At 42.6% G+C, this 25,584-nt stretch overlaps 2 protein-coding genes across 6 annotated transcripts in view; one reads left to right on the plus strand and one right to left on the minus strand.

Annotated features, from left to right (window-relative positions):
* The first annotated feature begins 1,930 nt into the window (after positions 1–1,930).
* LOC135543272 (E3 ubiquitin-protein ligase CHFR-like) lies at positions 1,931–14,861 on the plus strand. 4 transcript variants are annotated; one of them, XM_064970427.1, is made up of 18 exons: positions 1,931–2,076; positions 2,506–2,666; positions 3,669–3,768; positions 4,533–4,642; positions 5,145–5,204; positions 5,327–5,539; positions 5,851–6,021; positions 6,104–6,293; positions 6,503–6,657; positions 6,893–7,055; positions 7,197–7,375; positions 7,657–7,758; positions 7,857–7,940; positions 8,979–9,049; positions 9,280–9,367; positions 9,666–9,773; positions 9,893–9,965; positions 11,248–14,861. In XM_064970427.1, exons 2-18 carry the CDS (start codon positions 2,561–2,563, stop codon positions 11,288–11,290), a joined length of 2,016 nt encoding a protein of 671 aa, XP_064826499.1. In that variant the 5' UTR covers positions 1,931–2,076; positions 2,506–2,560; the 3' UTR covers positions 11,291–14,861. The 4 variants fall into 4 exon arrangements, with proteins under 4 accessions (XP_064826499.1, XP_064826506.1, XP_064826489.1 ...); XM_064970434.1 differs by having other exon boundaries at positions 1,932–2,076; positions 2,531–2,666; positions 5,887–6,021; XM_064970417.1 differs by having other exon boundaries at positions 1,933–2,076; positions 2,531–2,666.
* A 5,536-nt stretch (positions 14,862–20,397) lies between these two features.
* LOC135543294 (uncharacterized) overlaps positions 20,398–25,584 on the minus strand; it is a 33,624-nt gene continuing 28,437 nt past the window's right edge. The window contains exons 5-7 of one of the 2 annotated variants that reach the window (XM_064970464.1): positions 24,505–24,659; positions 22,260–22,490; positions 20,398–21,999 (exon numbers count right to left, since the gene is read on the minus strand). In XM_064970464.1, coding sequence (XP_064826536.1) covers positions 21,268–21,999; positions 22,260–22,490; positions 24,505–24,659 — 1,118 coding nt within the window. In that variant the 3' untranslated portion in view covers positions 20,398–21,267. Of the gene's footprint in view, positions 22,000–22,250; positions 22,491–24,504; positions 24,660–25,584 lie in introns of both variants that reach the window. The other variant, XM_064970454.1, reaches the window with a different exon arrangement.

Below are 25,584 nucleotides of genomic sequence, written 5' to 3' on the forward strand. Positions count from 1 at the left end.
TCTGTGTGTAGGAGAAATCGTTCCGTTTTCTACATTGCGCCTGGCTACCGAAACGAACCGAAAATGCAGTCACCTACAACGTGAAACTTTTTCCGGATTAACTACATAATATCGACCGAAACATGGCAAACGTTGTTTGGAATCAATCCTCAAGGTGTTTTTTCACATATCTCTTCATTGACATGCAGTTCGTGGAAGCTTGCTTCTCTCTCTGTGCCCCATGGAAAAATACTGGCAGGTGACTTTTGCGCACCAATTTCGGCGCAGGACACCGGGCGGACACGTGGTAAATGTGGTCTCTTATGGTCAATCTTCCAACGATCTGCCTACAAATACGTCACAATGCTGCAGACACCTTGGGGAAACGACAGAAAGGGCAGACTCATTCCTCTTGCGTTCACAGCCATATAAGGAGATCATGAAAGACAGAGCCTCAAAAATCCTTGTCATTTCCTGGATGCCAAGTCATCTTGGTTTTGCCTGAAGCTCACGTTAAAGGGCACGCACAGAGAAGATATTTGTATTTCTGGACACGTCAGAGTGTTTTCTTTCGAACAGTAGCAATTATATGCATAGTCGAGCATCTTTTTGTGACAAAATATCTTGTTTAAAACGGGAACGTTTTTCTTCCAAAAATAAAATAGCGCCACCATAAGTGTAAGAGGTTAATAATGTTTACATATCTGGCATTACTCATCTCATATGTACAGTGGGGGAAAAAAGTATTTAGTCAGCCACCAATTGTGCAAGTTCTCATCATCATAGTTACACTCCAACTATGACAGACAAAAGTATTGAGATAAACCTTTGTTATTGACCAAATACTTATTTTCCACCATAATTTGCAAATAAATTCATTAAAAATCCTACAATGTGATTTTCTGGATTTTTCTTCCTCATTTTGTCTGTCATAGTTGAAGTGTACCTATGATGAAAATTACAGGCCTCTCTCATCTTTTTAAGTGGGAGAACTTACACAATTGGTGGCTGACTAAATACTTTTTTGCCCCACTGTATATACTCTATTCTATACTATTCTACGGTATCTTAGTCACTTAATATTTACATATCTGGCATTACTCATCTCATGTGTATATACTGTTTTTTATACTTTTTTACTGCATCTTAGTCCGTTCTGCTCTGACATTGCTTGCCCATATGTTTGTAGTTTTAATTCATTCCTGCTTAGATTTGTGTGTATTGAGTATACTGTATGTTGTGTAATATGTTAGATATGACTTGTTAGATATTACTGCGCTGTCGGAGCTAGAAGCACAAGCATTTCGCTTCACCCGCAATAACATCTGCTAATCACGAGTATGTGACGAATATGAACGAGGAATGAACATTCCTCATCATTTCTACTGCCTCTGATCTGACAGACTCACTAAACACACGTCTGAGTGTCCCTCTGACTATCCTCAAAAAATATATGTATAATAAAGTCATGCCATCTGGTTTGCTTACTAAAAGGAACTTGAAATGATTTATACTTTTACTTTTGTTACTTAAGTATATTTTAGCAATTACATTTACTTTTGATACTTAAGTACATTTAAAACCAAATACTTTTAGACTTTCACTCAAGTAGTATTTTACTGTGTGACTTTCACTTTTTCCTGAGTCATTTTCTATTAAGGTATCTTTACTTTTACTCAAGTATGACAATTGGGTACTTTTTTCACCACTGGCTGCATGTCAACATCCTAGTGCAACCCTAGCAGTTGCCTCAACCACAACCCTATCCCCCCCCTCCCCAACTCCAAATTCCCAATGAACCCCTGGTTGTATATGCAGAGTTTTGACATTGGCCTTACAGTATAATTCCACGCAGATGCGTTAGAAAATAAACAAATGAAAGCATTTTTGCAAAGAGTTATGTGATATTAATCTTGTTTTAACAGCTTTTTCCCCCAGACTACTTTCTCCGCCCCTCCTCCATCAGCTGATGCTTGTAAATACGTTTTGTTGCCAGGAAGTAAACTAGTGTGCGTGCCAAGATGGAAAATGAAGGGACAACACATCTTCAAGCTAAAATAATCGCGCTTTTGAGAGTATAGTAAATCTATTTTCAAGGTAGCTAAATCGTATTATTTCTAGATTCTAGCACCGAAGCAGTTTGAAAGTTGTTAAGCTAGCTAGCTACTAGTAGCCAGCTTTAGCAATGTTTATTTTGAACACGAAGTTTATTGTTGTTGCATGTCCACCGTTAACTTGTTTTGATGTTTGATTGACTAGCTTCAAGGATGAAATACCCTGCTAATCAAACGTTTTAGCCACATTAGTTACTGTAGTTAGTTTAGCAAGCTAGGTACAGTAACATCTTTATGTTTCTTGTTCTAAACAGGGTGGTTAATTCATTGTATATCCTTCTAAGCTAAGCTAGTAGCTAATGTTAGCTACTTAGCTAGCAAGTGCTCCACATTTTTCAACTAGAATGGGGTTCGCTTCTTAGATGACATATTTGCTGCCACCGATTTAAGAAGTGTGTTTGCATTTCTATAGTTCATGATTTGTTCTAAAAATATAGCTAGAAGACTGGAACGTATCAGCTTTGAACATGGATATTCACGAAAGAAGTCAACCATGGGGGAAGTTAGTAAAAGTGGACACTGAATCGGAAGTATTGCTTGTCAACAGGGAATGCACTGTCGGGCGAAGAAAAGGTACAATTAACATTCCACACAGTGACATTAACTCACTTCACCATATTGTAGGCTACTTTCTGAAATATATAGAAAGTTCTGTGGTAGGACACTAACTGTTATCTATAAATTATATAAATATTTAATGAGTTACTAAAATACCTGTTATAAATATGACTGATTATTGCTCCCACAATAATAGTAATGTGTAAAATATATATTCCATAAGGCATGACACTTTTTAAAAACGAAATATAATCTATGTTGCTTGTTTTGAGGATCTGGTTTATAAATGTCTTGATGTTTGTGACAAAAGACAACATGTCATAGACATGAGAGCCAGGCAGTGTCTGGGCTCTTTAATAAAACCAGTTAATTTAAGGCACAATGCCCAAGGCCACTAAACTTAGACATCCCCTCTGATGATATCAAAGGTGTCTATTGAGGACATGTGTGCAGAATGGTATGTTTTCTTTGTATGAATTTTGCTCAAGGAAAGGTTTAGTCTCTATTATATTGAATTCCAGGAGTCTGCTTTCCAATACAAGTGGTCTGAGTTTAATGAGCTAGTATGCTATGCACCATCCAAAATACGGTGTAAATATATCAACAATAAATCATCATAATCGTACAATCTCAGTCTAGTAATTTGACCCGCCTCGTGACAATATCAACTGCCCATTACCTAAAGACATGTTTTCCTGGTATTTTAAAATGGATCATGAATAAGTCTTAAATGGCCTTGTTTGCAGTAACGTGATGTAAACAAAGTAATGCTTTTTACACACGGTATAGCACAACAGCTCCATAAGGGAACGGGGGATACCTCGTCAGTTGTACAACTGCATGTCTTCCGCATTTAACCCAACCCCTCTGAATAGGAGATGTACCCTTAATCGGCATCATAAGTAGCCTCTACCATACGAGAACATCTAGCTTATTCAAATCATGCTTAAAATAGTCATCTTAGACGATGTTGTGATTTTCTGTGCATTTTTATGAACCGTCATTTTCTTTCACCAGGCTGTGATCTTTCCTTTCCTGCTAGCAAACTGGTCTCGGGGGATCACTGTAAGATAGTCCAGGATGAGAGATCAGGGTTGGTGTGGCTAGAGGACATGAGGTATGAGGGGGGGGGTCTCTAACAATATTTTTGTTGTGTGTTTTTTTTTCTCTCTCTTCGGTCCTGTACAGCTTATAGGCTCAATGTAGGCCCATTTTCAAGGCTCGTCTGATCAATTCTGTATGTTTAACAATGCGATAACACAGTAATGTGAAACATTTTACCTGTTAGCCTAATCAGGCTAAATAGATTTTAACCTGTGTTTTATGTTAGGTTTTATTATGAGAGAAAAATATGTTATGCAGATTGTCCTGTTTGTTGTGACTGGTCAGTGTATTTAATGGTAGATTGAACAGATCTAGGCCTGCACATCACAGTGTAGTCTAATTGTCAGTGTAAAGCAACCAGCTTGGAGGTAATGAGGCAAATGACACTAACCAGTAATTAGATGTTGTGTTTTACCATGCTCTGAGTCAGCAAAGTATTCTCTCCACACATCACTCTAGTGTCCGCGCACACACCCACTGCATTAGGCTATGCATCATTGAGCACAGTGGTAACTCTGTTCTGCTTCTGAATATTGTGGAAACCTCTGCAATGGAAAGACGAAATGCGACAGTGTAGTTACTCAATAGTGTAGGATACAATTCCATCCCTATACATCCCATGAAGAGAAGCTACTATTTAATCAATGCCCTGTTCATTGCTACTATAATAATAACTGTATCCCTAGTCTGGGATTTCTTCCAAAGCTGCTGATAAATCCACGATAGAAATGACTGACCAGTGTTGTTTTTTGTGTTTTTTTCCCGTCACCCCTCTAGCACCAATGGTACAGTGATTAACATGTCAAAGCTGGTGAAAAAGCAGGTTCATATGCTGCATAATGGAGACGTCATCTACTTTGTGTACAGGAAAAACGAGCCAGAGCTAAGTATGTTTTTTTTCCCCTATATTGATTGGGGTGTTTCACTCTGTGGTCTCTTTGTTGCTAAACCATAATGTTGGTTTCTCTGTTTTACATCGGTTATATTTCCTTAAGATAACTTCAATTAATTTGTTAAACAAACAGGGAGCACAGTTAAAAAAAAAAAACGTTGGCGTGTGGTAGGCTGTATAAAGAATATAACGTTTTTCTTAAGTTTCTTCAGAAAGTGTATATAAATCAGTAGTTCATAGTGCATGAATGTCTTTTAGCCACTTGCTTTCCTGTGTATCTTCCGCTGCTGACACCTTGGTTATATAATACATACACAATTAACTTACATAATGTGTGTAAACTGAGTTGGACAAGTAGGTCAGCTAAACTCAATCTTGACCGATCAAAATAAGAGTAATATGTTCCCTTTTTGGGATATTTAATGAATTGTTTATGAAAGTTTGCCACAACAACTGAGTAAAGTATAAGTATGGTGTGCAATCTTTTGCTCGTACAGATATTGCCTACATATATCAGTCCATAAAACCAGAGAGGATATTCTCACAAGACTCAATTTGTAAGTAGGTAATACCCAAATCAATGTGATGTATGACTGCGACCTCTGCATCCTTTTTATGAAAAACATTTGTAGGCTCATTACCTTGTTTGCTGCTTACCACCCTTTTCTCATCCTGTCAGGCGACGCCACCAAATGCTCAGATATGCAGCAGAAAGCCCAACCCTGCACTGTTCCAGCAGCAGTGTCTGTGGAGCCATTCCTGGTTGGACCTCCATGGGAACAGCAGGCCTTAGAGGAGCCCCAGCCCTCCACCTCCTCCCACCTCTTCCACACATTCTCCCCCTCCACAGCATGTTCCTCTGCAGCCTCCCTCCTGCACTCCTCTGCCTCAGGTAGGCTTTCCATCTGGCCTGTGCTTGCTCTATATTTTGGTTAATTGTGAAGTCTGCCGCCCTCCCCCCCCCTCAAATGTTTTAACCGATATAGCATGTCTCCCTTGAATTGTGCCAGCTTTGTTCACTGTCCTTTACCTCTTTCAAAATCCCCAAATTCAAGGGCGGCTCTGGACAACTGATAATATGATAGAATTTATCCGATTTGATCAGACTTATATGGCCACTACTACTCCTGATATTCAAGGATAGGCACAGGTAACTGAATGTGCACCAATCTCATGGGCTTTTGATAATTCTTTGTCTCTCAGGTTCCGAGGGTCCTAAATGTGCTGCATCCTCTGTAGGCAAGGCTGAGGAGCCCAACTCTAACCTCCTCTGCTCAACAGACGTGCGACAGACTGAAGCCCAGAGCAGAGTCCCAATGCTGGAAGAGGGGGACATGGAGCCAGAGAGAAAGAGGAGGAAAACTGACGGTGCTGGTCAGTGTCATTACCTTGTGGGGTCTTGATACTTGGTTGGTGACGCTTGATTGTAACAGTTTTCCCCCTTTTCCTTCCCTAGATAAGAACTATGATTTTGGACTGCCACATACTTCCAGTATTGAGGTGGTGGGCCCGGGCCCAGCTAAGGGAACTCTTATCAAGGATCTATTGGGAAAAGCTGCCGTGACTGTGGAAGGAGCCACGACTGACAAAATGGAGGAGTCCCTCACCTGTATCATCTGTCAGGACCTACTTCATGACTGTGTCAGGTACAGCAAGACTCTACCTACTACTACTACTAAATTAGAAAATAGGCCCACTCCACATTTTCATTGCTTGTGGCTCCTCGCAGCAGATGCAAATAACTGTTTCAATAAATATAATATATAGTCATATAAACATGTGTAATTCCATTCTGTAAGACAGAAAGCTGCCTCCACTGCTTGTTTCATTGTTCATGTTATCGTCTCCCAACTAGCCTGCAGCCCTGTATGCACACCTTCTGTGCTGCGTGTTACTCTGGCTGGATGGAGCGCTCGTCTCTCTGCCCCACATGTCGCTGCCCCGTAGAGAGGATCCGCAAGAACCACATCCTCAACAACTTGGTGGAGGCCTACCTTATCCAACACCCAGGTTTGTATCCAATCTGCCCTACTCTACCCTTGGACCCTCATTAACACTATTGGGCATGGTCCTCAGCTCTTCCCCCTGTTAAACACAGCATTTGTGCATCTTGTCTTATGTGTTTCTCCTTGTCCCGAATATCTGTACAGGGCTAGCCTATAAACAAATATGTGGGCCTTTTGTTTGTACCATCTCTTTTTGTGTGTGGATAAAGCATTGCAATATTGACCCTGTGTGTCCACAGAGAAGTGTCGCAGTGAGGAGGACCTGAAGAGCATGGACGGCCACAACAAGATAACTCGGGACATGCTGCAGCCAAAGATTGAGCGTTCCTTCTCCGATGATGAGGGCAGCTCTGATTATCTCTTTGAGCTCTCTGACAATGACAGCGACGCCTCCGATATCAGGTCAGACAAAAGAGTAGCTGTGTGTATGCGTGAGAGTGTTTGTGGTCTTGTGTGTATAGTATGTGACCGTGTGTGTGACTGTGTTTTGTTTCTCTCCCACTGAAACCTTTTCTCCTTGTTCCTGTTGTTGTGTGTCCATAGCCAGCCCTTTGTGATGTGCAGACAGTGTCCAGGCTACAGGAAGGAGGCTAGCCAGGTACTGTGGGCCATAGGGCCAGCTCCTCAAGGACCAGCCCCACCAACTCCTGAGGACAGGGATGGGAAACCCCTTGGAGAGAGGCCATCAACATCATCAACACGCTCTGACTTCCCTACTACAGGTTACTGAACTGTGCTGAACCTGTTGATCACAATAATGGATGACCTTTTTGTACAGTGATTTTATATCTGATATGTAATCGTTTTACATTGTGTGATCAAATTGGCTATCAAAATGTTGCACTCGCCTGAACAGAGAAACGTGTTGGTCAGATGCGCTACAAGCATTCCATCTGCAGATTCGACAACAACACAGTGTGCACCTTTCAGGGCCTTGACCCAGACGATATGCGTATGTGTCCCACTGAAATGTTTCCCTCTGTGTCCTGTCCTCCTCCTGCAGCTCTTCGAGAGTACACGTGTCCTCCTCAGGGCAGCCATGTCATCTGCACCTGCTGCCTGCAGCCCATGCCAGACCGCCGCACCGAACTCTCCTCTCAGCAATGTGAGTGGCCCACGGGCCTGTCAGTCAATGTTAATGGACCAACGGCACGGTTGCCTTGGCTGAATGTGCTGACGGGTGTGGTTCTTTGTGTTGGGCAGGTGTGGCGTGCCAACGGCCCTTCTGCCACATGTATTGGGGCTGCCAGAGGATCGGCTGTCAAGGCTGCCTAGCACGTTTCAATGGTTTGTCTCTGCTCTAGTACTCCTAAGCACTGGTTCAAAGTTTGTCCCTGATATTTTTCAAAGGTAAATAAAGAATACAAGGTGGAACAAAATGGTAATTTAAGGTTAAAGGGATAGTTCGTGATTTTGGCATTACAATTAACTCATGGATACAATTTGTATGCCTCTGCGTCCAGTATGAAGGAAGTTAGAAGTAGTTTCGTTAGCCAACGCTAGCTTAACGCCAAGACTGGAAGTCTTCGGGCATATAGCTATACTAACTTCCTTCATACCTGATGCAAATACATAACATTTTTATCCACAAGTTCATTGCCAAAATCCCAAACTAAGTTGCAGTACTTAATTGCAAGTAAGTTTGTGGAGATTTGTTTAATTGACCGTAGAAAATAACCGGTACGAACTTCACACTGTGCTATTAAACAGCCATCACTAACATTGAGTGGCTGCTGCCAACATACTGACTCAAATCTCTAGCCACTTTCATAATAAAAAATTGGATGTAAAAAATGTATCACTAGTCATTTTAAACAATGCCACTTTATATAATGTCTAAATACCCTACATTACTCATCTCATATGTATATACTGTACTCTATACCATCTACTGCATCTTGCCTATGCTGCACGGCCATCGCTCATCCATATATTTATATGTACATATTCTTATTCATTCCTTTACACTTGTGTGTGTGTGTATATAAGGTAGTTGTTGTGAAATTGTTAGATTACATGTTATATATTACTGCACGGTCAGAACTAGAAGCACAAGCATTTCGCTACACTCGTATTAACATCTGCCAACCATGTGTATGTGACCAATAAAATGTGATTTGATGCTTAGTTAACCAGGCCTTTTGGGCGATTTCCAAGGTAACACTATCATTTTAGAAAGTTTGACAATAGTGGTTGCAAATGGAAGTTTACCAAGATAGATTTCCTATATTGCCCCTATGTCTTACTCATCATTTGTTACTGTATCACATTGCAGTAGCATGTTTACCAGTATGAGAAATATAATATCCATGTCTTCTTCCACAGAACTCAACCTTACAGACAAATGTCTGGACGGTGTTCTGAACAGCAATAACTATGAATCAGAGATCCTCCAGGTACATCCTTTTTATACTCCTTGGCTCTAACCATTGGTCTGTCTGGACACCCAGAAACAGTATCTGCACTATTTGGGGTGGTTTCCCAGACACAGATTGATCTTAGTCCTGGAGTAAAACACTATTTCAATGACGATTCTCCATTGAACATTGAACATTCGGACGCTTTACACTGTACTTTGTTGATGCACGTTTGGCAGCAATTACAGCCTCAAGTCTTCTGCTTACAGAATTACTTGTCGGCCAGAGGGATGTCGTGGAGGGACATGCTACAGGAGGGTCTTCGGGGCCTGCAACAGGGAACCTTCTATCTCTCTGGTCAGTCTTGACACTATCCTCTTCATCTCACATAACTTGAGATTGGAAGCTTTCCAGGTTGCCTTTTTTGCAGTTGCACATCTCAGAAAATTGCTACATCATAATAAAGTGTTTCTGAGGCACATCTGCAGATGTTATGAGATATGATCAACACAACTGCAAAAACGATAAGCTGGAACGTCTCTATTAAGCTTCCCATCTTGAACATGGTTCTAAGTCCCAGTGGCAGTGCAGAGCATCCTTCCACCTCCCTTTGGAACACACTAGTAACCCTCGCTCTCCAATTTTTCTACCCCAGATTATCGCATCAACAGTAATGCCATAATGTGTTTCTGCTGTGGCCTGCGTGCCTTCAAGGAGCTGGCCTACAAATATAGACAGAACATTCCTGGCTCGGAGCTCCCAGGTGAGAGAGCACTGCCCACAACGACACAGCCTCTAACGACTGTAGACTGTGAGATGGCAATGAACTAGCATATCCAAATTATGAATGAAGCTTTATTTGTTTGATATTCTTTCCCACAGTTGCTGTGACGTCTCGGCCTGACTGTTATTGGGGACGCAACTGCCGGACTCAAGTAAAGGCACACCACGCCACGTAAGTTACATGTGGCCATTGTCTTCTGAATAGGTCTCCACAGTCCAAGCTTATATATATGTGTACCAGTCAATAGTTTGGACACACCTACTTTTTTTTTTTTTTACTATTTTTTTTACACTATTTTCTACATTGTAGAATAATAGTGAAGACACAAACTATGAAATGACACATGGAATCATGTAATAACCAAAAGTTTTAAACAAATCAAAATATATTTTATATTTGAGATTCTTCAAAGTAGTACCCTTTGCCTTCATGGCAGCTTTGCACATGCTTGGCATTCTCTCAACTAGCTCATGAGGTAGTCACCTGGAATGCCTTTAAATGAACAGGTGTGCCTTGTTAATTTGAGGAATTTCTTTACTTAATGCGTTTTGAGCCAATCAGTTGTGTTGTGACAAGGTAAGGGTGGTATACAGAAGCCCTATTTGGTAAAAGACCAAATCCATATTATGGCAAGAACAGCTCAAATAATCAAAGAGGAGCGACAATCCATCATTATTTTAAGACATGAAGGTCAGTCAATCCGGAACATTTCAAGAACTTTGAAAGTTTCTTCAAGTGCCGTCGCAAAAACCTTCAAGCGCTGTGATGAAACTGGCTCGCATGAGGACCGCCACAGGAAAGGAAGACCCAGAGTTACCTCTGCTGCAGAGGATAAGTTTGTTAAAGTTACCAGCCTTTCACCCCAAATAAATGGAGTGCATCCTCAGATGACCTGGCCTCCACAATCACCCTAACTCAACCCAGTTGAGATGGTTTGGGATGAGTTGGACCGTAGAGTGAAGGAAAAGCAGCCAACAAGTGCTCCGCAAATATGGGAACTTCTTCAAGAGTGTTGGAAAAGCATTCCTCATGAAACTGGTTGAGAGAATGCCATGAGTGTGCAAAGCTGTCAAGGCAAACGGTGGCTACTTTAAAGAATCTCAAATATATTTTGATTTGGCACTTTTGGGGGGGGTTACCACATTTTTACATATGTTATTTCATAGTTTTGATGTCTTCACTATTATTCTACAATGTAGAAAATACTAAAAATTAAATAAAACCCTTTGAATAAGTAGGTGTGTCAACTTTTGACTGATACTGTGTGTATAGTTGTGTGGTCTCTGTTAGAGGCTTCAATGTGGCTGTACATGTATTTTACCAGCAGGGGGCACTGTTGTATCAGCTTGGCCAATAACGCCTGCAAGTAGAGGAAAGCTGCAATCACTTCTTCACAGCAGCTCTGGTTCATGTTGTGACACATTTGTATTGTTTCCTTTTCACCTTGTTGCAGGAAATTCAACCACATATGTGAGCAGACGCGTTTCAAGAGCTGAAGAGCCTTGTGGGTGACCTGCTATGCAAGGCTCCTCTCCAATCACTGGAGCAAAGACTGACTTCCAAGGATCTCCTGTATTACTCTCTGTCTCTATACAAAGTGGTCCTTTTTTTCCTCACTCCCTTATTAAGCAGCTCATTGCCCAGAGGAAAAGTGTCTCTCTCTTAGGTAATAACTTGTAGTTCTCTAACAGGTTCTATAGACTTTGATTGTAATTTCTGCATATAATCAAATACAAACTCTTTTGATAAGACTGGCTAGGTAATGATTAGCCCAGTCTTATAGGCATAGTAGGGTGGGATAGTACTATGCACTCCACACAGTAGGACCGGATTCCCCTATATGATGATGGACTAATATCCTATGGGGATAATGATCAGCACCCTTCATTGCAGTATCAGTTTCTTTTGGGTACATGATCATATGACTAGTTTGAGGGATATATATATATATTTTTAAATACACTGAGAACAATTGAAAATAACTGACTTGCCTAGTTAAATAAAGGTAAATAAAAAATGTGTACTGTTACACACTGGATGAAATGGCATCTTTTGTGACCGTAGCTTAGAAGGCATAAATATATTGATATTAGTAAGCCGTTGACACTTTCTATTTCCGTGTGCCTGAGTAGTTTGCACAAAAAAAAGATGAATTTTGTTTTTCTCTCTCAACTTCTGGTGTAGTGCTTTAGATATCTTGGAGAATTCTGTATTTGAAAGCTTCCTACTTTTGTGAAAATACAGCAGCAAATGGTGTTCTAAATAGTATTCATATGTTGGAACCTTCCCCCCAAACCTACGGGGTAGAATCACAGCTGTGTTGTCTAAAGACTTCATATGCATATATAGACATTGAGGCTTCTTGTGGTTTCTATATCTCTCACACACACACACAAGAAAAAGTATGTGAACCCTTGTAAATACCTGGGTTTCTGCATAAATTGGTCATAACATTTGATCTGATCTTCATCTAGGTCACAACAATAGACAAACACAGTCTGCTTAAACTAACACACAAGCAATTATACATTTTGTCTTTATTGAACACACCGTGTAAACATTCACAGTGCAAAAGTCTGTGAACCCTTGGATTTAATAACTGGTTGACCCTCCTTTGTCAGCAATAACCTCAACCAAACATTTTCTGTAGTTGCAGATCAAACCTGCACAACGGTCAGGAGGAATTTTGGACCATTCCTCTTTACAAAACTGTTTTTGTTCAGTAATATTCTTGGGATGCCTGGTGTGAACTGCTCTCGAGGTCATGCCGCAGCATCTCAATCAGGTTGCGGTCAGGACTCTGACTGGGCCACTCCAGAAGGTGTATTTTCTTATTTTGAAGCCATTGTTGTTGATTTTACTTCTGTGTTTTGGGTCGTTGTCCTGTTGCATAACATTCTCCAGCAAAATGTCTTGATGAACTTGGGAATTCATTTTTTCATCAATGATAGCAAGCTGTCCAGGCCTGGAGACAGCAAAGCAGCCCCAAGCTCCCTCCACCATACTTTACAGTTGGGATTATGTTTTGATGTTGGTGTGCTGTGCCTTTTTTTTTTCTCCTCACATAGTGTTGTGTGTTCCAAACAACTTCAACATTAGTTTCACCTGTTCACAGAATATTTTGCCAGTAGCGCTTTGGAACATCCAGGTGCACTTTTGCAAACTTCAGATGTGCAGCAATGTTTTGTTTTTTTGGACAGCAGTGGCTTCTTCCGTGGTGTCCTCCCATGAACACTATTCTTATTTAGTGTTTTATGTTTGGTAGACTTGTCAACAGAGAAGTTAGCTTGTTCCAGAGATTTCTGTAAGTCTTCAGCTGACACTAGGATTCTTAACCTCATTGCAAAAGCACAGTGCAGAATGCTCAATCAGGATGGCCACTCCAAGGGAGATTAGCAACAGTGCTGAATTTTCTTCATTTTATAGATAATTTGTCTTACTGTTGACTGATGAACATCAAGGCTTTTAGAGATACTTTTGTAGCCCTTTCCAGCTTTATGCAAGTCAACAATTCTTAATCTTAGGTCTTCTGAGATCTCTTTTGTTCAAGGCATGGTTCACATCAGGCAATTCTTCTTGTGAATAGCAAACTCAAATTGTTGAGTGTTTAATAGGGAAAGGCAGCTCCAACCAACACATCCAATCTCATCTCATTGATTGGACTCCAGGTTAGCTGACTCCAATTAGCTTTTGGAGAAGTCATTAACCTTGGGATTCACATACTTTTCCCAGCCTACACTGTGAATGTTTAAATTATGTATTCAATATAGACAAGAAAAATACAATGTGTGTGTTTATTAGTTTAAGCACACTGTTTGTCTATTGTTGTGACTTAGATGAAGATCAGATCAAATTTGATGACCAATTTATGCAGAAATCCAGGTAATTCCAAAGGGTTCACACACTTTTTCTTGCCACTGTATAGATGACAAAGATACTCAGTGGCACCATTTTGAATTCAGACAGCTTCCACATATTAATAAGACGATGCAATTTGTGTTTATTGGAAAAGGGGGGTTATACTTAGTTTTGGTAAAGGGGGATTTCTGCTGAGTTTCTTTGGATTTCCCGACAAGGGCAAAAAGCCATGTACAAGCTAAGCATAATAGGGCTGAGTGAGAATCCATGGGATAGTTAGTTGTATAGGATTTCAGTTTGTCAGGTGGGGATAATGAGGGTTATGTTGAAATGTTGTTTTATCTGAGGCTGGGAAAGGCAGGGGTGTTCAGTTATATGCTTTGCTCGGGATAATCAACGTAAAGCAGATTTATTTCTTTTTTCTTTTAAGTAGTGTATTAGAGAAGCTTTCTCAGCTCTGAACTAGTAGTAATGGCCAATGCAGTTTTTTTTTGTTAGAATGCACAATGGTTTGTTAGACTTGGGTTCAGGGGGGTAGAATTGTTCCTCCTTTTTTGCATTGTTAGGTTAGTGGTGTTGGCTTAAATCAACATGTTTAGCCAACAACTTGATCATACTGGGTGTATCATACTTGTTAGTAAGGATTACTATTCTGTATTGTTTTGCAAGCCCAATTTTGCAGAACCCCCTCCCAGGTAGTAATGTTAAACTTGACTCTATTCTGCTTTGTATTCTAGTTCATACGATGAGTACATGTTTTTCGACATATGTTGCCGTATTGAAGTGTAACCTTGGAGCATTTTGTATCAATCTTATAACAAAGTTTATCAGTTTTTTTTGTGCAGTGTTTATTGTTTTGGAGAAACAGAGGAAAAAGTGCCATGGTTTGGTTAAACCTAAATTGGTGCAAATTTCCTGTATTAAGTTGAGGAAATACTATATTGCCGTTTGAATTCCAACTTGTTTAGGGTGTTTTCACTGTCAGACAAAGTGTTGCATTTACACAGTACTCACTTGTCTCTTACCATTATCTTTAAATTAGTGACCAATCATATGAAAGTCTAATCGGCCCAGTGTCTGCAGACCTTTTAGGCTAGCAAGAATGCCTTGATATACAGTAATTAAAGTGAAAAAAATTACTTTGCAAGAAATGAAGAGGTTATTCACTTTGATCCAATGTCTTGTGTAATTAAAAGAAGTTGTTTTATATCAATTGTAAAATTTGATTTTTGTAAATTGTGACATTAAATTACAACATTGATTTAATATGGAAAAAGTAGAATGTCCAAACTGTTAGATCTGTTTACAAGCAAGACTAGCTGAGGGTATTTGCTTCTAATTCAGCTCGCACACATTGACAAATTTGAATCATTCATTTGAACAGTTAGGCTGGGATTCAATCTGGTTGTGTGTTATAGGCATTGCGGGTTTTAAAAGCAATGTTCACGGAGATCTCATTAACCGTAAACGCTGCATATGTCGGCTCAATCGGAAATTGCCTTCAAAAGCTGCAATGCCCATAACCTGCGATCGGCACCCAACTGTTCTTTTGATGACACACAAGATTACAATTAGGTGGGGATTCAAACAAACACCGATTAATGACCTGTGCACAGCGATAGATTGAAGGAAATTGTCCAAACATTCATGGAGATTAAATGAGCTGTAAAGGCCACAGATGTCATATCGGCTTGAGCAGACAGACCTTAGTCTATCACAGTTTACTGGTCCTTTGTGTTTGATTCCCAGCCCCAAGCTGAACTGTAATAAGCACTGAGGAAAAGGTGGAGTATACGACTTAATTTATTCTCGATTACGGCATCTGTTGAGAAACGTCCTTGTGCAATCAATGTGTGTGAAACTCGGGATTGGTGCTGTAACTCGACCTACAGTGCATTTGGAAAGTATTCAGACCCCTTGACTCTCCACATTTTGTTATGTTACGGCCTTATTCTCAAATGGATTTTTTTTTTTAAATCCCCCTCAATCTACACACTACCTCAATGACAAAACGAAAACTGTTTGACATTTTTACAAATGTATTAAAAATAAATAACTAACTCGATTTAAGCTCAGGTGCATCCTGTTTCCCATTTGTCATCTAAGAGATGTTTCTACAACTTGGAGTCCACCTGTGGTAAATTCAATTGAATGGACGTGATTTGGAAAGGCTCCACAGTTGACGGTGCATGTCAGAGAAAAAAACCAAGCCATGAGTTTCAAGGAATTGTCTGTAGAGTTCTGAGGCACAGATCTGGGGAAGGATGCCAAAGAATGTCTGCAGCATTGAAGGTCCACAAGAACACAGTGGCCTCCATCGTTCTTAAATGGAATAAGTTTGGAACCACCAAGACTCTTCCTAGAGCTGGCTGCCTGGCCAAACTGAGCAATTGGGGGAGGAGAGCCTTGGTCAGGGAGGCAGGTGACCCAGAACCCGATGCACTCTGTGTAGATGGTTGCCCTTCTGGAAGATTCTCGCAGCACTCCACCAATCAGGCCTTTATGGTAGATGGAAGCCACTCCTCAGTAAAAGGCACGACAGCCCACTTGGAGTTTGCCAAAAGGCACCTGAAGGACTTTCAGACCATGAGAAACGAGATTCTCTGGTCTGATGAAACCAAGATTGTACTCTTTGACCTGAATGCCAAGTGCCACGTCTGGAGGGAACCTGGCACCATCCCTACAGTGAAGCATGGGGATGTTTTCCGCAGCAGAGGAAACCTGGCACCATCCCTACGGTGAAGCATGGGGATGTTTTCCGCAGCAGAGGAAACCTGGCACCATCCCTACAGTGAAGCATGGGGATGTTTTCCGCAGCAGAGGAAACCTGGCACCATCCCTACGGTGAAGCATGGGGATGTTTTTGCGCAGCAGCGACTGGGAGACGAGTCAGGATCGAGGGAAATAATGAACGGAGCACCTTCCAACAGGACAGCGACCATAAGCACACAGCCAAGACAACGCAGGGGCAAGTCTCAATGTCCTTGAGTGGCCCGGACTTGAACCCGATCGAGCATCTGAAAATAGCGATGCTCCCTATCCAACCTGAGAGCTTGAGAGGATCTGCAGAGAAGAATGGGAGAAACTCCCCAAATTAGGTGTGCCAAGCTTGTAGAGTCATACCCAAGAAGACTCAAGAATGTAAACGCTGCTAAAAAGTACTGAAAAGAGTAAATACTTATGTAATTGTAATTTCAGTTTATTTGTAATAAATTTGCTGTCATTATTGGGTATTATGTGTAGGTTGAAGGGGGGGAACAATCCATTTTATAATAAGCCTGTAATGTTACAATGTGAAAATTCAAGGGGTCTGAATACTTTCCGAATGCACTGTATGTAACCTAACGATATACCCTCATTGTGATGACTGTTTAGTGGCAATATTTCCACCCCCGCACCCATGTTTTTTTGCGTGGAGATAAAGGGGGACAAATAATGGGCCCGCCTTCTGCCCAAGGCCCTTAGCTCATGCCTTAAGTCGTGGTTTCCCTGTTGTGGGTTCACACTGTGGCATTCCTGAGAGGCTCAGGCCCTAGCTCAGCACAACCTTCCCCAGCCAGCCGTTCCCTCCCCACAGCAGAGCTGAACCTTAATTATTTCTAACAGGAGGATCTGGGCACCCTAAGCCAACAACAGTGCAAACCGCCGATCCGGAATTGGTGTTAAGGAGGCTTTGGTGGGGTTGCTTTGCATTCTCTGAGAGAAACTATGTATTCTAGGGCAAATATTTACTCACTTTGTGATGGTGTCTGGACCAAGCTGATCTGTACTAACAGTATGACCAGTTAGTAAGTAGAAAAGGGCTGGTCGAGGTAAGTTTCATTCTACCTCATGAACCCCCCCCCCTCCCCCCAAAGACATTCAGAACAAACCCATCTGTACTTCATTTAATAGATTCTAAGAAGTGGAGGACTGATTGAATGGGCATGTAGAGCAAAACTCAAGGCTTGATTCAATCTGTATCGCAGAAGTGCAGTGCTATAACACGATTGAAATATAAAGGTAATTTCCTATTGCGTCAACATATGCCGTGTTTACCATGAATGCAGTCTCCACAAACATTGCCTTTCAATTTCTATCACAATATAGCGCTGAACAGATTGAATAGTTACGTTTAATGCAGGGGAACACAACTCTTGCCCTCAGGCATGAAAGTTGCTTTTAAAAAAATATATCTGAGGTACCTATACTACATACGTCATATGTCCAGAGCCACGGGAAGTAGGGGTGATGCGGGTGATGCAGCACTTTTCTAAAATGAAAACTTTACAAAATAATATATTTTTATTACCAAATTAGTACACTTGCCCTTTATTACCCCTGCCAGCAAGGCGCAGCGGATTGAGGACCAATGAAATCTGATTCCTCCGATTGCGTCATCATACCTCTGTTTGAGGAAGAAAAGTCGCTCTGGATAAGAGCGTCTGCTAAATGACTTAAATGTAATGTAAATGAAGAGGGCTGATAAAATGTTTCTGTTAAGTCATGTTAAAATAAAATACCTATTTATCACAGTTAGAATGACAGTTGTAATTGTAATTTGTACATGTAGGTAGGGGTGAAGTGTCAATGCATAGAAAACAGTGAGTAGCAGCAGTGTAAAAAAAACAAATGGGAGGGGGGTGTAAATGTAAATAGTCTGGTGGCCATTTGATTAATTGTTAAGCAGGTTTATGGCTTGGGAGTAGAAGCTGTTAAGGAGCCTTTTGGTCCTAGACTTGGCGCTTCGGCACTGCTTGCTGTGCGGTAGCAGAGAAAAGTGTCAATGACTTGGGTGACTGGAGTTTTTGACAATTTCATGGGCTCTCCTCTGACACCGCTTATTATATAGGTCCTGGATTGCAGGAAGCCTGGCCCCAGTGATGTACTGGGCCGTACGCACTACCCTCTGTAGCGCCTTATGATCAGATGCTGAGCAGTTACCATACCAGGCACTGATGCAACCGGTCAGGATGCTCTCGATGGTGCAGCTGTAGAACCTTTTGAGGATCTGGGGACCCATGCGAGATCTTTTCAGTCTCCTGAAAGGGGAAAGGTGTTGTCGTGCCCTCTTCACAACTGTCTTGGTGTAGTTGGACCATGATAATTCGTTGGTGTTGTGGACACCAAGGAACTTTACCCTCGACCCGCTCCACTACAGCCCTGTCTGTTAATGGGGGCCTGTTCGGCCCGCCTTTTCCTGTAGATCATCTCCTTTGTCTTGCTCACATTGAGGGAGAGGTTGTCGTCCTGGCACCACACTGCCAGATCTCTGACCACCTCCCTATAGGCTGTCTCATCGTTGTCGGTGATCAGGCCCACCACTGTGTCGTCAGCAAACTTAATAATGGTGTTGGAGTCGTCGTTTGGCCACGAAGTCGTGGGCGAACAGGGAGTTCAGGAGGGGACCCCGTGTTGAGCATCAGCATGGCATAGGTTGTTGCCTACCCTTACCACCTGGGGGCGGCACATCAGGAAGTCCAGGATCCAATTGCAGAGGGTGTTTTGTCCCAGGGTCCTTAGCTTAGTGATGAGCTTCGTGGGTACTATGGTGTTGAATGTTGAGCTGGTGTCAATGAACAGCATTCTCATGTAGGTGTTCCTTTTGTCCAGGTGGGAAAGGGCGATGTGGAGTCTGTGGATCTGTTGGTAGTATGCGAATTGGAGTGGGTCTAGGGTATCTGGGAGGATGCTGTTGATGTGAGCCATGACCAGCCTTTCAAAGCACTTCATGGCTACTGACAGTAATCATTTAGGCAGGTTACCTTCACTTCCTTGGGCACAGGGACTATGATGGTCTGCTTGAAACATGTAGGTATTACAGACTCAGTCAGGGAGAGGTTGAAAATTTCAGACACTTGCCAGTAATCCACGCACGCTTTTCAGTATACATCCTGGTAATCCGTCTGGCCCCTCGGTTTTGTGAATGTTGACCTGTTTAAAGGTCTTGCTCACATCAGCTACAGAGAGCGTTATCACACAGTTGTCCAGAACAGCTGGTGCTCTCATGCATGTTTTAGTGTTGCTTGCCTCGAAGCGAGCATAAAAGGCATTTGGCTCATCTGGTAGGCTCGCGTCACTGGGCAGCTCACGTTTGGATTTCCCTTTGTAGTCCGTAATAGTTTCAAGCCCTGCCACATCCGACAAGCGTCAGAGCCGGTGTAGTAGGATTCAATCTTAATCCTGTATTGATGCTTTGCTTGTTTGATGGTTCGTCTGAGGGCATAGTGGGATTTCTTATAAGCGTCTGGATTAGTGTCCTGCTACTTGAAAGCGGCAGCTCTAGCCTTTAGCTCGATGCGGATGTTGCCTGTAATCCATGGCATCTGGTTGTACATACAGTCCCTGTGTGGATGACGTCGTCGATGCACTTATTGATGAAGCCCATGACTGAGGTGGTATACTACTCAATGACATTTGATGAATCCCGGAACACATTCCAGTCTGTGCTAGCAAAACAGTCCTGTAGCATATGCGTCATCCAGCCACTTCCGTATTGATCGAGTCACTGGTACTTCCTGCTTTAGTTTTTGCTTGTAAGCAGAAATCAGGAGGATATAATTATGGTCAGATTTGATAAGTAGAGTGTGGGGAGAGCTTTGTATGCATCTGTGTGTGAAGTAAAGGTGTACAAGTTTTTTTTTCCGCCCCCTTAGGTTGCATGTGACATGCTGGTAGAAATGAGGTAAAAACAGATTTAAGATGCATGACTTGCTATTTACTACCTTCTGCTGACATCAAATGATCAAGAACTGAAGCAGAAATGTATGTCGATAACCTTTATTAAAAGTTCTTTGCACAAACTCCCACCAACCCTCTTTATTTTCTAGGTTACAAATTGCAACATTTATCTTTATAGCTAGTCATATGCTTACTTCTATTGAATGTTAGTTACGGTGTTTGTCACATTTTTTATAATGATCAATTCCCTTTTATATCCCAGCATCAGCCTATGGAATACATGTTGTAGCGTTGAGGTTAATATAATGTGATCTATATCATTTGAACACTAGAGGGAACAGAGCAGTAGTATACAGTCCCCATGGAGCTTTGTGGCGCTATTATAATTCAATGCTTCAAGGCCCATGGTTGTTGGACAAAAGGCAGAAGTTGGCACAATGCAGCACAACATCCACAAGCATGAGTGAGCTATTGCATTGAAAGTGCTTATGTTTAATAATTTGATTTAAAGTATCAAAACGATTAACTGGTACAAAAGTGCTCAGATTAGTTGGGAAATGAAGTGCTCTTGGAAAATACTAGCAAGCAATACATATTCAATATTATTTCAAGTTTCATTTTTTAAACAAATTATAACGAAGCTGAAAAAGCCTTGGTGTGGTATACAGCATATATTGATGAAGCGGTTTTAACTTGATAAAAAAATATATTGTGGTTACTAGTATGAAAACATCCAATTTGTCACCATGAAGCAACTGACTTCAAGAATGTAGAAATTTCATATAAAAAGTTGATTTCAGTAATAAAAAGTTGATTTCAGTAATCAAAAAGGTAAGTTTTGCATTTGACAAAAGTGGAACTAAAAATAGTTAATTATTGCTTTGCTCGGCCAACCCAGGATTCCATGATCTGTCCACTCTCCTGTCACATGGGCTGGATGCTGGACTGTCACTGGTCACATCTCCTTGCCCGTCACACTGCATGGCACTGTTGATTGGCTGAGGGAAGGCATCTGGATATGATTGGCTGTACTTTGCACGTAGGCAGACTTTAACTCGGTGGTGTAGGCGGCAGTGGGTGAGTCAGAGGGGTGAGGGAGAGGGTAAGGACTGGTCCCTCCTGAGGCCTGACTCCCCCATGGCCTCCACTCTGACCTCCCCCTCTGGAGGAGGGGGCCGTTGGCTGGGCTCCGGGGGCCAGGGTTGGGGCCTCCACTGGCAGGCTCCTTCCCCTCGTATGGCCCCCGGCTCAGTCCGTTCAGCATGGGGGACTGGCCCAGGTGCTCAGCCAGGACCAGGGGCTGCCGGTCCTCCTCCTCACAGATGGCAAACACAGGGACACTGACGTGGTCGCTCTCCGCTGGGAAATCGCGGGAAATCACACAATGCCCAGCGGGGTTGTTAATGGGCTCGGACGGAGAAGCCTGGAGGTGTTTGCCCCCGGGGGCCTTGGTGCTGTTTGAGGGGCTGGACCCAGAGAGCAGGCCAAAGCAGGGCCCGGTGAAGCGGGAGCGCCGAAGGTTGCTCGTGGAGTTGAGGCGGCGCTGGGCTAGCTGAGTGAAGGGGTACGAGGCGTTACTCATGGAGGAGTCAGAAGCGTTACTGTCATTCTGGGCCTCCAACTGGGGGTCGGAAAAAACCTTCCTGCTGTTCTCCCCACGGCTGTCCGACACAAAGCTGGATGGTAACTGGGGGAACAACATGAGTCAATAATATCCCTCTGCAGTGCAACCCAACATTCATGGTTTATTTATTATGCATCGGAGTAATAAAATGTGCTAAACAATAATCCACTTACAAACATACAGTAATGTAAGCCGCTCTGGGTAAGAGCGTCTGCTAAATAACCAAGATGTAAATGTAAAGAAATACACTATATGATGGTTGAACTATTATTCAACAGCAATGCTGAATAACCAATAACATAATAGCTACTAACGCTGTCCACCAGCTTAGTGAAGGGACTGGTGGAGTTCCAACTGCACCACTTCTTGTGTAACTGGGGCAGTGGAGGGAGGAAGTCCTGGAAGGTACGAACGCTCCAGGCCCGGGGCCGGGCACAGCTGGCACTGCCATCCTGTTCATCCCGGGTGTCTGTGGGGGAGGCAGCCGGGTCTGGAGAGGGCCAGTCAGTCACAGGGCCAGGGCCGGTGTCACTGTGTCTCAGGAACCTCTCCCGCTGCCGAGGGGAGAGAGAAAACAACCAAAACATAAGGAATTCAATCAAACCGGGCATGCAGTGTATTTGTGTGCATGTGGAGTAGGCCTACAGTAGTTTGTAAACAGACCGACTTCTTAGTTGGGAAACTGGAAGCATCTGAAAGAGCAGAACCTCTCAAACCCACTGTAGCAATGTTTACACAGTGTCTTAGTTTACAATTTAGTGCCATGGAACACACACACTTCTTATTCTGGAGACTGAAAGCATCTACCTGTGACTATTCTATATTTATTTGACCATGGGAAAAACACTGCTTAAACACAATGTGTGTTTAACTGACTTAAGCCCTCAGTCAATGGAGTTCTCCACCAGTGGCATCAGAGTGTGAATGAGACTCATTCACAAGAAATGATCCCTAATAAAAATAGCTTGCTTGTATCAGAGGTCGCATTATATTCAAGTGCTGAACGGCTCCTCCAAACGCCGTTGACCTAAAAGGGCAGCAAGCAAACCATGTAATCCGACATGTAACCCAAAACAAGTCTTGCCTGCCTGGCAGGTGGATGCTGTCAGTGATTCCTGGAACCATATTCACAAAGATTCTCAGATAGGACTGCTGATTATAGGATCAGGTTTGCCTTTTAGATCATAATGAATATGATTATATGGACAGGTAGGACCTACTCTACTACTCTGAGAGTCTTTGTGAACACGGGCCTAGGGCTATACAGTAGGTGTCTCACTAATAGGAATGGCAGGTCAGGGGTGAAGGGCACATTAGTCACATATCCCCCCCCCATCATTATTCAGGTAGTTAATCAGGATAGGGGGAAGGTTTGGTGGTTGGATAGGGGGAAGGTTTTGGGGGGAGGGGGGTTAGCGGTTGCTCCTCTCAGAAAGAACCAGATAATCCTTATACAGAATCACTCACAGCTCGCTTAGTCTAGACAAGAATTAGGAAGGTTTTAAATGAAGGACCCTGCTCACCACAAAAGCCCCCCACACAATGGCAACTTGTTGCAGTTTGGGCAAAAAGGTGGAGGATAAGCCCCCCAGATGTGAAACAGAGCCCCGTATTACCCCCCACACCTAGTCTCAGAAATCCTAGACCTAGGGCACCAGCACTAGGTCTGGGGATCATGTCGGATTTTCTTGGCCATTTCGGGAAGGGTGCTCTTCAGACACACAACTCTCCCAACAAATCACGAGTTTGTGTAGGCGGGGCTTAAAATGCAGCGGGAATTGAGCGTATCATGACTGATCTAAGGTACCATTTATATTCATGTCGTTTTTCCAAGAGAAATTAACGCGAGTTCCATCTCGCTAGTTACATAAACGGATAAGGCTCTGGACAGATTTCCTGTGCGAGTCCTTTCAATCATCAGTCTGAACAAATATGTACATACACACAATCTGCACAAAAAGGCAAATTAACATATACACATACAGACCACACACACAGCAATGCACCACAGCGCGCATAAACACACACACACTCACACACACAGAGAGAGAGAGAGAATTGGAGCTGGGAAACTGGCTTCTCAGATAATACATCCATTAGGCTAGGCTGCAGGAAAGCAAGCCAGCTTCCTAATAGCTGCCAGGCCTGCCTTATGCCAACTCTTATTCCAATAGAGCACAAGCAAAAATGCTGTGTCAAACCGTATCCTACCGCCAATCTCCTGCCACTGTGTTTCTATACCCTGACACCTCGACCACCAGGCGGTGAGGTTCATAGCTATTACCAGCAGAGGGTTGCTGATTCAAGGAAAAAAATACTTGGCAGGATGTAGCCTTCTGCCTTTGTGTCACCTTCCCCTAGAGCGGATCCTAGCCTGGGTTCTCTCTACTGCTTGGGTGTCACCCCTAGAAGAGGGCACCACCATGGGTCCTAGCCTGGGTTCCCTGCTACTGCCTGGGTGTCACCCTTTAGAAAAGCACAACCATGGGTCCTAGCCTGGGTTCCCTCTACTGCCTTGGCACCACTGTGAGTCCTCAACTGGGTTACCTGCCTTGCCTCGCTCCTTACCGTGTGGGCCGAGAACGGCATTCTGCTGCTTGGACTAGGCACAGATGAAATGATAAACACCTCATCTGTCCCCAAGTCCAATTCCGTGAGACCATTGGATGAGAGGTCCACTTCAGCATGCTGGGACAGATCACCACCAACACTGCCTGGTGAACCTAGGAAAGAAACGGGAAAGTGGTTTTATTAATCACTTACTCGTATGGTGATAGCCTACAATTAAAACATTGAAGGCACAACAGTCAGATGTATTGCACCAGCTTATGATAATTTCCACTGCTTGTCCCTAAAAGAGCACTAGAAATGGAATGTTACAGATTGGTCTCCACAGGCTACTGTAAATTACTGCACTGTGCCCCCAGTACACTGTGAAGCCACTGTACTTGTCCACTCATATTCCTGTTAACTCATAGTGACATGGTTGAACTCAGCGAGAGGAGAAACATGGATGTTCCCAATGCTCCCACGCTGTTATATAGGTTAAATGTCACGACCTGTAAATCTCTCTGTGGGATCAGCTACAATGAGCGAGAATTTGGATTGTTCTGGGATAAACCCAGTGTTACGCCAAAATGAAAGCAATTTTCCATTGAGACTTTGAAATGCTGCATCTCCCATTCACTCAGCTAAATCCACTACAAGCTGGCCTTGCATATTCCCACACAATCTGATCAACTTTTATAAGAGAAGAAATACACTCAAATGACTCCAGGAAGATACTATGTGGACAGTGCAATGTTGCAGCCAACTTCCTTTCATATAGGTTATTGATTAAATACTGTATATGCAGCTACTGAGCACACAGAATACCTTAATGATTTCACATATTATGAGCTGTATTGGTGAATTTTACTACACAACGTTTCTTCTATGCACCTGTATTAGACATGACTTCAGATGTGAAACAGTTTTTGTTTGACATATTTTGAGCTATCATTCAGGTGTCAAAATAATTTTCCCCCGAGGTCCGCATTCAGTATTCAACAAGGTTTGGAGGGACGCACTGACATTTAAAAAAATATTTCCTCGCTGTCAAAATTTGCAAAACAAATGTCCTCTGTCCATAGATTTTGGAATTTGATG

This window comes from Oncorhynchus masou, chromosome 1, assembly GCF_036934945.1.
Source record: "Oncorhynchus masou masou isolate Uvic2021 chromosome 1, UVic_Omas_1.1, whole genome shotgun sequence".
NCBI lineage: Eukaryota > Metazoa > Chordata > Actinopteri > Salmoniformes > Salmonidae > Oncorhynchus > Oncorhynchus masou.

What these genes read in the sequence shown, in the direction of transcription:
- LOC135543272 (XM_064970427.1), top strand. Translation starts at nt 2,561, where the DNA reads ATGGATATTCACGAAAGAAGTCAACCATGGGGGAAGTTAGTAAAAGTG. An exon ending in GTGTGGCTAGAGGACATGAG is followed by an intron (nt 3,769 to 4,532) that starts GTATGAGGGGGG and finishes TCACCCCTCTAG; the next exon opens with CACCAATGGTACAGTGATTA. An exon ending in CTGCCTAGCACGTTTCAATG is followed by an intron (nt 7,941 to 8,978) that starts GTTTGTCTCTGC and finishes CTTCTTCCACAG; the next exon opens with AACTCAACCTTACAGACAAA.